Raw genomic sequence first — 12,383 nt, 5'->3', positions numbered from 1 at the left:
ACACAACATGATTAACAGCTTTAATTTACTGATTATTCTTGTAATGACACAGTAATTATATTGCATATAGCACCCTAGTACTTAAGAGATACTAGTGGATACTAAGCCAAATGCTACTAGTATACATCTATGACCAGAGAAGACCCAAACAAAAGAACAATCTATAGAAATAATCATTGTTTCAATATTTCTAATAAAAATATAACTACATATGGCCATTGCTTTAATAGCGTACAACATTAACTGCAGCTATCAAGAGACTTGGAAATAGGCTAGTTATGACAGGTGCTGAACTCTGCACTAGAAGCAAGATAGGTATCAAATTATTCAAAAAGTCACACATAAACCAGACATATACTAAACGAGTAGTAATCGGGCAGTTTTTAATGCATGAATATAAACTCCACAAGGGCAGGAATCTCTGTCTTCTTTAGTTATGTATCCCAAGCACCTACAACAGTACCTGGCATATAAAAGGTCTTCAGTACATTTTAGGTAAATGAATAGATTTATGAAACTAAATTAATATGATCAACTACTAAGGCTAAGCTAAAGAATGCTTTTTTAAAAGCAAACATTCTCCTTGATTCTAATAGGATCATAAAGCTGTTTTATATTCATCTAGTTACCTTCAAAGAGGCATCTTTTCTTGAAACTATCTGGGCATGTAAGAACTTTCTCTATTGTGAAAGCTGTCCAGAAGACAATTTCAAAGGGAAGCTATCATTTCTAACAAAAACAGCAGAGAAATCAAGAGATGAGAAGAAAAGCCATTGAATGAAACTGAGTGGTCACTGATGGAATTAGGGCAGTTTTGATAGAGGGGAGGTGGAAGTAAGTGCTTAGAAGATATGAGAATGTGAGGGCAGCAGCCTGACCCATTTTAGAAGGTTTTCTCAGAAAAGGGAATAGCTAGAACTGAAACTAAAAGATGGAGAACATCAAGTAAAGTTAGGGATCTGTCCTTCCCCCATTAATGATAAGACCTAGATATGTCAACCTAGGTCTTACTTTAAGTTAAACAAGCTACATGAAGAAAAGTTTCAAGAAAAGAGACAGATTAAAGGTCACTGGGAAAATCAAGAGCACATATTTTATTCTGATTTGTATATGTTTTGGCCGGGTTTTTTCATCAGTCAAAAAAGTGGAACATTATATTGATGTGAAAAGGAAGGAAGCTATGGATGTTCATGCTTAGTGATTCAAATCCTTCATGTTTCCCAAGTTAGATTTTTTTTTTCCCCTGTCAGTTTGCTGATGCTCAGCTAGGTTGAGAAACCACAGACTAAGAACACATTTTCCCACTGTGATAATATGTATAGCCATGAAAAGTACAATCAGAGTGCCTATTAAATGCATACTGATTTTCTGAAAGTCTAATAAAAGAGAATGAATAGTTTGAAGATGGTTTTATTTATATATAATAAATTAATACTCAATTTTTACCTCAGAGGTTCACTTCATTTTTTTGGTTAGAAAATCTTCCTGCCACAAAAGCTGACTTACATCTAAGGGTTCAGCATCAGCACTCTGCTTTCTTAAGCTATCCAGAAATAATTCTGCCCCAATTCCTTAAATTCTTTAAATAATTTAATGTATAAGTCATCAGCATTACCATTCTGAATATATTCAGAAAAAAGAAATCTTGCTACCACTTCAGTTTGGTGTTTCCAAGTCCTCCCTTCACAAACATTTCCTCATTTCCTCTCTCCCTGACCCTCTCCCTCTCCTCTCTCAATCCTTGTTTCCTCTTTTTTTTTTTATTTAGTTCCTTCATCAAGACACTTTAACTCCAGTCTTGTATGAAGACCTCCATTACTGAACATTTTACAGTCTGTTTTCCATTTTCTTTTCCATAGTATCCTTATTTTTTTCTGATAATTACAAATTAGTATTAAAGAGTCTTCCTTTATATCTTTCTAATAGTATATTTCATTTTTTGAATTCTGATTTTATCCATAAAAGCTTCACTTTATTTTAATAGAGTGACCTAGTTGTTTTATAATAAGTTAAAAATACTTTCAACTATGTTTTATTTAAAAGTTCCTTGAGAACACAGGCTGTCTCCTCATAAAAATCTCCCCAAAGCACAAAGTGTAGTGTTTTCCCCAAAAGGTGCTTTACCTAAATAAATCACAAAAATATCTTCATGTAAGTCCCTAAGCTAGTATTCCTAAGACTCACTGAAAAGCTCTAAATCTAAAAAAGATGAATGTTTAAAAAAGATATTCCAAGAGCAATTTAAAGATTTTGTCACTTCTTGTGTAATAGATATAAACTCTCAAATAGGCAAATTTTATCATTTTCATATGAATTGTCATGACACAACTGCAATAATAAGCCAAATAAAATAAAAATACATACTTGAATTGTAAAAGATCCAGCAAGTTTTCTAAAGGTCTAAAAATCAGTTATCTTAGTCCTTTAAAATAGCTCCCTCAGATTCTTTCAATGAGTTTCTTGAAGCCCACTACTAAAAATATAATGTAGAAAGATGGTATTTTATTTCTGCAAAAAATGTACACTGAATGATAGCTGAGAAATCCCATCAACTCTACTTCAGAATTCTTTCTCTGTTTGGAACTCCTCTCCATACAAAAGACCCATGAGTTTGGTATAGACCTCATCAACCCATGCAATTACACCCTAACTAGCTTCTCTATTAACAGTTTCTTCCTACTCCAAAATTGCCTTTCTAAATAATAAAAAGCATCATAGCAATTTCACCTTTAAAATATTTGTTGGGGATTTTCTTTATCACATTTATTGTATTTTTTTTTTCTACTTTTGTGTTCATTCGAAAATTTCCATTGGGTCCTCAGTGCTAACAGAAGCATTTATCCATCATGTCACAATTATCTGTTTAAATGTCTATATGCCTCTATAAGATGGTAAACTCTTTGGGGGTAGGAATTATCTCCTATTCATCTTTAAATCAGCATACAATTCCTAAGAGAGAATAGATGAATTTTTTAAGTTGGGTAAAAAAATCAAGTGATTGTCATTTTATAAAAAAGAAATGTCTTAACTATTTTCTTAACAAAATGGTTAAGAAATTTGAAACAACCTCAGTGTTTCAGTTGTTTTGTTAAAATGGTCTGTTATGAGTGTATATTCCCACCCTTCTTGATTATGAACCTCAAACGTAGGAACTGTGTATTTATCTATGTATCTCCTAGAACCTAAGAGGATGCTGTATATTGAACCAAGTTATAAATCTTGTTTTTTATAAATAAAGATCTCAATTGGCTGTTTAATTAGTCATAAAAGTATTTTGTTTTCCTGTCCACCATACTGTCATTTTCATGATCTCTCTTTGAACTCATACAAGAAGTCTGGGAAGGGTATCAATTTTCCTAGTTTATTCTCTCTTGTACTAAAACTTCTACATGCTCCTATAAAAAGTAATCCAGAAACCTATGTACATTATAGAAATGGTAGCCTGTCCAACTGGTTAAAAAGTTCTGGCTCTGGAGCCAGACTGCCTAAGTTCAAATTCTGTCATTTACTTGCTGCATGATCATGGGCAAATTATTTATTGACCATGGGCTCTTGAGCAAGTTACCTATTTGCTGCCATTATTTGTTGTGTATTTTTATACTAGCTACCTTACATAGCTGTGCCTCCGTTTTCTCATCTGTAAAATGAAGATAATAATAATCCCTAAGTCAGAGGGTTGTCATGATGATAATTAACTAAGGTATCTAAAGTGCTTAGAACAGCACTAGACACACAGTAAGTACACTTAAGCCAGCTATTACTTTTGTAGCCATGCCTCACCTTTCCTTCTGTTACAGTGAATGTTCTGCGCTTCTAAATACAACTCCTCCACTAGTCAACAAGTCCATCTCTTCTTGCCTATTCATCGACTTCTCTTGCAACTGTGCCCTCTTCCTCTGGCATTATCAAATTTTTCTTCCTACTAGATCATTTCCAACAACATACAATGTACAGGCTATATTGGCCATCTTAATTTTCAGAAAAATCTCTCAACCCACATCCACTTCCTAATTATGTCCCTATTCCTTATCCTCTCCTTCTAGCAAAACTTCTCTGAAGACCTATCTATCTATAACTGCTGATTACCTTTCCTCTTAGACATAGTCCAATCAGGCTTCCATTCCTACCTCTCCACAGAGGGGTTCTTGTCCAAGTAACCAGTGACATTCAAATCGCTGGACCCAGCGAAATTCTCAGGCTTCCTCTGACTTGACCTATCAGCAGTTGATCACTTTCTCCTTCTTAATAGCCTTAATTCACTTGATTTCTACCTTGGTTCTCCTCCTACCCTTGGTTCTCCTCCTCCAAAGGACCTTTCTTGGACTCCTTTGCACGATCTTTCCTACTCATCTTTCCAACTGCCAAACACTGGAGTGGTTGAGGGCTCAACCCCTAGATGACTATCTATATTGACTGCCTAAGTAATCTCAAGAGTAAGATATATAAACACATAGATTTTAATTAATAAATCAAATTAACATCAATTATGTAAATATAAAATTTTCAATTAAAAAAAAAATTTTACCATCTTCCTAGCAATTCTCCCCAAGAATATAGGATCTTCTCAGGGCAATCCTTAGACACATCACCTGTTCCACTCGAGAGTTCATTATCACTCTCTGCAGAAGAAATACAAAAAGAACAAACATTATATTACATACTATATTAGATATTAATGTATTTTAAAACAAGAAACATGACTGTGTGTCTAATGAACAATCAAATACTCTTGCTTAATTATTACACCCATTGCAAAAATAACAGTATTTCATTGATAACATTTTATCTTTAGTGCCTAAATAAATATTTTCAAATCACAAGTTTTTATGAAAATTCTTGTCTACAGTTTATACAGTGTGAAATTGAAAATACCTATAAATAAATATCTTTACCCAAAGAGAGAAAATTTAAAAGCTAATGGTAACACGATTAGAAATTCCTATATGGCACTTTACTCATCAGTTGAACATTCTCAGATATTAATATTTTATGTAAATTATTTATATTTTTTTATTACTATAGTTATTAATATTTAGTGAGACAAATAAATACTAAAAACAAGAGTCAGACATATATATCAATATATAACACTGAGAAGCATTTATAATATGATACAAACACACAACCAGATATCTAAAAAAAATTCTTTAAGGTTTTTTAAAGATATATTGATAAGTACAAGATATTTTTGACTAAGGAAAGATGAAACTATTTGGCCTTTTAAAATGGCAACTGTATAAAACATCCCAAGATGTAAAGTAATAGTTTCAGAAAGAATAAGATAGGTTGAGTTACAGTTTACAATCAGTGGTGAAAATGAGTAATTCTAAGGTCTATAAATCTTTTGAGTGGTAACAGAGTTGGTAGAGAAAGATGTAATGGGCACAATTCACCTACATTATAACAAAGCCTTTGACACAGTACTACCTAAGAAAAGGCTGAAGAAGTATTGTCTGAATGATGAAATAAGCTAGATAAAAATCTGTCTGGCTGATGGCAATTACTAAGGTTTAATCAATTCTGTTACAGTATAATAGGGATTGGCATTAAGTGAATCACATTGGGATCTGTGTTAAGAACAGTTTTACTTAGCATGCTACAAATCCCATGATCCAAGCATAAACTCATTCATGTATCAGTGGATATATTCAACACCAAAAATTAATGTGATAAATAAAGGTTTATATGGCCAGGTTAAAAGATTTGGTCATATCCATCCGAAAAGATTTTATCACATATTTAGTAAAATATAAACAAACTCTATGCACACACACAGACAAATGCTTCACCATCTTTAGGACGATACTGGATAAACAAGAATCACGAGGGACATTTTATTCAAAAAGTAAGTATTGGGACTTCCCTGGTGGCGCAGTGGTTAAGAATCTGCCTGCCAATGCAGGGGACATGGGTTCGAGCCCTGGTCCGGGAAGATCCCACATGCCATGGAGCAACTAAGCCCGTGTGCCACAACTACTGAGCCTGAGCTCTAGAGCCCGTGAGCCACAACTACTGAGCCCACATGCCACAACTACTGAAGCCCACGCACCTAGAGCCCGTGCTCTGCAACAAGAGAAGCCACTGCAATGAGAAGCCTGCACACCGCAACAAAGAGAAGCCCCCGCTCACCGCAACTAGAGAAAGCCCGCACGCAGCAACGAAGACCCAATGCAGCCAAAAATAAGTAAATAAATTTATTAAAAAACAAAACAAAACAAAAAAACTAATGAAAGCCAAAATTTTAAAAAAAAGTAAGCATTATTCTGGATGGTGGGATGAAGGTTAAAAGGATATACACTAACATCACTGCTCTAGAAATACCTCACATAAGCAACCCTATGAACTTTGCAACAAGTTCATCATGAAAATAATAGAAATGAGAGATTTTTTTAAAGCTAAAGCACATGAAGTATTACTAAGTACTGGAGGAATAAGGTAAACAGAACCAACTGAAGCCTTAATATTAAAATATCCTAATGTGAACTACTACCCCTTATAATCCTTATAATTTTTTAAACTGAACTGAGGCACTTCTGAGAGTAATATAAAATGAATAAAGGAAACCTCATTTAAAGTGAAGTCAGGAAGCCATGAAGGGGCAGTTCTCACACATGTATCATTCACCGCAGCTTACAGACCCCAGCAGGAAGAAAGATTTCCTCCTGATCCAGCACGGACAAGCTGTCTGCCATCTGCAGCCAATGAAGAACCCCCACAGCCCTCCCCAATTTCCTCCTTTCCTCTATAAAAGCAAGGCCCTCTCATCCATTCTCCAGATATGCCTATAGTTCACCATTTTTTGCTTGTCCCAAACTGCACGTCTCAGCTATTCCAAAATAAACTTATTTTGCTGGTAAAATAATTGGCTGGTTTTGTTTGTTTAAAATCAACAGGGAAAAGGGACACTATTAAAAGTTACACTGGAAAACAGGTTAAACTTAGACTATCTCAGGCAAACAGACTGCTGGTCACCCCTCTTATTAATTAGTACCAAGCATAATATTAAGTACTTATAAATTGATATTCAATTAAGCAGGGTCCAAGATGATCCTACTTTATACTCTAATTTGCTACACAGTAAATCATAATACACCAAGGTGCCAAATTATTTGATGAAGTTGTACATGCTAAACTGGAGACCAAAATCTAAGAACACAATGAAAAGGAAAAAGAAAAAAGGAAACAAACACTGATGGACATCATTAATCTTGATTATGATAAAACTCAAAAAGTACTACTGATATAGAGAATCTTTCAGATTCTTATTATTCTTGTTGGGAAAGGAATCCCTAAGCATGAAACAAAACCAAGATGCTATAAGAAAGAATAAGAAATATAACTACCTATAAATTAAAAACTTCTATGAAGTAAGGTACAATATATATTAAAAAATAAGCAAAAAAATTTTTCCAACATATGACAGGGCTATTTTACCTAATATACCAAGATCTTACTAAGCAATAAAATAAAGAACAATCCAACAGAAAATTGGGCCAAGGACATGAACATAGTACAGGTCAAAAAATATAAAATACAACTAGCCAATAAAGATATTAAAGAAAGCCCTATCTCAATAATTTTTCAATGCAAATTAAAACAATGAAACATATTCACCAATTAGACTGGCAGACAGTATAAAGAATAATAATACCTAGTGTTGATAAAAGTATGGGGAAACAGACAAGAAGGTTGATGTTTAAATGAGCAATCTTTTTTAATTTATTAAGATTCTAAATTAATATACCATTTGATCCAGCAACTCCACTTCTAGAAATTTATTATCCAGAAATACATATGCCAAAAATATATATGTAAGAGGATTTTCATTGCATCACTGCTTATAATAATAAGGAATTGAAAACTATCAGGAATCCATCAATAGGAGTTTTATTAACTAAATTATAGTATATCCATTCAAAAGAATACTATCCGGTAGTTTAAAAGAATTGGTGAATCTTTATATGCTAACATGAAAATCACCTAAAATATATTATTTGGTGATGAAAAGAAACAAAAGAGTAATTTTAAGTATGGTTTTATTTTAGTAAATATTATTACTTATATGATTACAAAGACCTTTAAAAATAGCTGTAAGCATATACAACAAACTATTAACAGCAATTATGTTCCAGCACCTAACAGTATCTTATCACATAGTAGGCACTCAATATATATTTAGTGAATGCATCTTTCACTTCTAAGTTTAATATTTCTGTAATATTTTTATCTTTTAAAATAAGTATGGGGCTTCCCTGGTGCACAGTGGTTGAGAATCTGCCTGCCAATGCAGGGGACACGGGTTCGAGCCCTGGTCTGGGAAGATCCCACATGCCGCGGAGCAACTAGGCCCGTGAGCCACAATTGCTGAGCCTGCGCGCCTGGAGCCTGTGCTCCGCAACAAGAGAGGCCGCGATAGTGAGAGGCCCGCGCGCCGCGATGAGGAGTGGCCCCCGCTTGCCCCGACTGGAGAAAGCCCTCGCACAGAAATGAGGACCCAACACAGCCAAAAATAAATAAATAAATAAAAATTTAAAGATAGTTTAACAATACATGGTTTGTTAAAAAAACAAAGAACAGTTTAAAAAAAAAATAAGTATGCATAACTAATAAGAATGGGGAAAGGAGTTTAATCTTTTAATGAACCCTGTTGCTATATGAAACAAAAACCTATTTTATTATTATAAACCCCTACTAATATGTCATGAAACATGACAAGACAATGTCTTGTCTTCCTGACAACTTCCCAAGTTACTGTGCACCACAAAAAGGAAATCAGAACTGAAAGCACCTAGACTAGCAAAGGTGAACCTCAAGGAGAAGAAAAGAAAATGGGCACACTGAAGTAAAACCAGATCCCTGATGAACAATTAAGGCAGAAACAACAGCAAGTCAGGGGCAAAATATTTGGACAAAAATAGGACTTAGCCAAGGAAGATAGGAGTCCCAACCTTTTATTGATTGTCTGCCTTTTTTATTTATATTCCAGGCACTCTTCTAAGTTTTGCAGGCATTAATTCATTTTATCCTCTAAACAACCTAACGAGGTAGTCACTACTAGTGTGCCCACTTTAAAGGTGAGGAAACTGTGGCACAGAGAGGTTAAATACTACTGACCATGAGTCTTATATATTTACTGGCCATCCTGCTAGACAGGAAGAAAGGGGGCTAAAGAAAAGTAAATTTAAGTCTCTACTATATTAGATAAGACAGAGTTTCTAGGGAGGACTAAAGAAATAAACTAAGAAGGAAATAAGAAAGAAAAAAGACACAAAGTGTGGTGGAAAACATAGTGAGGAGGTTGGCAAGTAAAACGTGACAAAGAAGAAGAGAGAAGGAACAATGGAATCATGCAGATACATAAAAGGATAACTCTGAAGGTTCTGAAAAAGCAACTGCACTCCATTCTACATAAAGAGAAAAAAAAAGAGAGATAGTGAGGACAAATGAAAGAAGGCTGGGATTCCTATCCTTGGCTAAATCCTACTCCATCAAAATTCAGGTCAGGAGTTACCCTCTTCTGGCTAGGCTAAGTGTGCCCCCTCTAGGCATCTTCAATCATAGCACTTACCACATCCTATTATAATTGTCTGTTATCCTCTACATCTTCTCCCATCAGACTCAGTTTCTTGGCAGTGGAGACTAACTTTTATTTCTATATTGCCAGTGCCTAGATTAGTACTTGGCCATAAGACCGATAAAAGTTTCCTAAATGGATAATCAGAGGGGAGGGGAAGAAGGAAAATCCATTACAACTAGAAAAAAAAATTAAAAAGTAATGCCTTGAAAATTAGTGACATTTAGTATATGAGCATCTGTGTGCAGACATGGGTAAATGGGAACCAGGTTCATTCAGTCATTCATAACTGGTCCTGGAGCCAAACTGCATGCATTTGAAACTCAGTTCCACCACTTACTAGCTGTGATCCTGGTCAAATTACTTAACCTCTCTATACTTCAGCAGCCTATTTCTAAAATGAGAATAATAACAGTATCTATCTTATAGAGTAGTTGTAGGAATTAGGCAAGTTACTATATGCAAAACACATATTACAGTGGCTGGCAAAAGGCAAGAGCTATATAAATGTTAGCTATTAAAGCTATCTTGAGACATAAACCTGGAGTCCACACGCAAACCCCGCAGACGTAAACCCCCAAGTGGTAAACCGGGCCCAGATGTAAAACTGGGTTCCGGAAGTAAACCCTCAGACGTAAACCCCCCAAGTCGTAAACATGGAGCCCAGATGTAAACCTGTGGGCTAGATGTAAACCTGAGTGGAAGCCATAACCTGGGCCTCAGACGCCGTCCAAACCCCCCAATGCTGCGCTCAGGAGCAGAGAAGGCGAGCACCCAGCACCCTGCATGACTCAGACCCGACATCCGGCCCTCAGGTGACTGCACCTCACTGGGAAGCCCCTGACAGGAGGCCGCCTACAGGTGTCTCCAGGATGCAAGGAGAGGAGCCCCCGACAGGATGCCTGGCCCTCAGGTGACTCTGTGACAGGACAGCTGACCAAGCCATGTGGCTGATAGGGTCTTGGTGCTCCGGCCAGGTGTCATACCTGTGCCTCTGAGGTGGGAGAGCCGAGTTCAGGACATTGGTCCACCAGAGACCTCCCAGCTCCACATAATAACAAATGGTAAAAACTCTCCCAGAGATTTCCATCTCAAAGCTATGACCCAGCTCCACTCAACGACCAGCAAGCTCCAGTGCTGAACACCCCATGCCAAACAACCAGGAAGACAGAAACACACACAACCCCACCCATTAGCAGAGAAGCTGCCTAAAATCATAATAAGGTAACAGACATCCCAAAACACAACCGGATGTGGTCCTGCCCACCAGAAAGACAAGATCCAGCCTCATCCACCAGAACACAGGCACCAGTTCCCTCCACCAGGAAGCCTACACAACACAATGAACCAACCTTAGCCACTGGGGGCAGACACCGAAAACAATGGGAACTACAAACCTGCAGGCTGCAAAAAAGAGACCCCAAACACAGTAAGTTAAGCAAAATGAGAAGAAAAAGAAACACACAGCAGATGAAGGAGCAAGGTAAAAACCCAACAGACCAAACAAATGAAGAGGAAATAGGCAGTCTACCTGAAAAAGAATTCAGAGTAATGATAGTAAAAATGATCCAAAATCTTGGAAATAGAATGGAGAAAATACAAGAAACGTTTAACAACGACCTAGAAGAACTAAAGAGCAAACAAAAAATGATGAACAACACAATAAATGATATTTAAAATTCTCTAGAAGGAATCAAAAGCAGAATAACAGAGGCAGAAGAATGGATAAGTGACCTGGAAGATAAAATAGTGGAAATAACTACTGCAGAACAGATTAAAGAAAAAAGAATGAAAAGAATTGAGGACAGTTTCAGAGACCTCTGGGACAAGATTAAACGCACCAATTTCAAACTATAGAGGTCCCAGAAGAAGAAGAGAAAAAGAAAGGGACTGAGAAATATTTGAAGAGATTATAGTTGAAAACTTCCCTAATATGGGAAAGGAAATAGTCAACCAAATCCAAGAAGCGCAGAGAGTCCTATATAGGATAAAGCCAAGGAGAAACACACCAAGACACATATTAATTAAACTATCAAAAATTAAATACAAAGGAAAAATATTAAAAGCACCAAGGGAAAAGCAACAAATAATATACAAGGGAATCCCCAGAAGGTTAACAGCTGATCTTTCAGCAGAAACTCTGCAAGCCAGAAGGGAGTGGCAAGACATATTTAAAGTGATGAAAGGGAAAAACCTACAACCAAGATTACTCTACCCAGCAAGGATCTCATTCAGATTTGACAGAGAAATCAAAGGTTTATAGGCAAGCAAAAGTTAAGAGAATTCAGCACAACCAAACCAGCTTTACAACAAATGCTAATGGAACTTCTCTAGAAAGGAAATACAAGCAAAGGAAAAGACCTACAAAATAAACACAAAACAATTAGGAAAATGGTAATAGGAACATACATATCAATAATTACCTTAAATGTAAATGGATTAAATGCTCCAACCAAAAGACACAGACTGGCTGAATGGATACAAAAACAAGACCCGTATATATGCTGTCTACAAGAGACCCACTTCAGACCTAGGGACACATACAGACTGAAAGTGAAGGGATGGAAAAAGATATTCCATGCAAATGGAAATAAAAAGAAAGATGGAGTAGCAATTCTAATATCAGACAAAACAGACTTTAAAATAAAGACTATTACAAGAGACAAAGAAAGACACTACATAATGATCAAGGGATCAATCCAAGAAGAAGATAGAACAATTGTAAATATTTAGGCACCCAACATAGGAGCACCTCAATACACAAGGCAAACGCTAAAGCCATAAAAGGGGAAATCGACAGTAACACAAC

General features: G+C 36.0%; 1 protein-coding gene across 9 annotated transcripts in view; it reads right to left on the bottom strand.

The window, feature by feature from the left end:
* The window catches only part of RABGAP1L (RAB GTPase activating protein 1 like), a 693,841-nt gene that overhangs the window by 494,094 nt on the left and 187,364 nt on the right, over positions 1–12,383 (bottom strand). For all 9 annotated transcript variants that reach the window (XM_036844645.1, XM_036844610.1, XM_036844603.1 and 6 more), the window contains one exon: positions 4,526–4,619. In XM_036844645.1, coding sequence (XP_036700540.1) covers positions 4,526–4,619 — 94 coding nt within the window. The remainder of the gene's footprint in view (positions 1–4,525; positions 4,620–12,383) is intronic.

This window comes from Balaenoptera musculus, chromosome 1 (assembly GCF_009873245.2).
Source record: "Balaenoptera musculus isolate JJ_BM4_2016_0621 chromosome 1, mBalMus1.pri.v3, whole genome shotgun sequence".
Classification (NCBI taxonomy): domain Eukaryota; kingdom Metazoa; phylum Chordata; class Mammalia; order Artiodactyla; family Balaenopteridae; genus Balaenoptera; species Balaenoptera musculus.
This window is presented reverse-complemented; position numbering and strand designations above follow the sequence as displayed.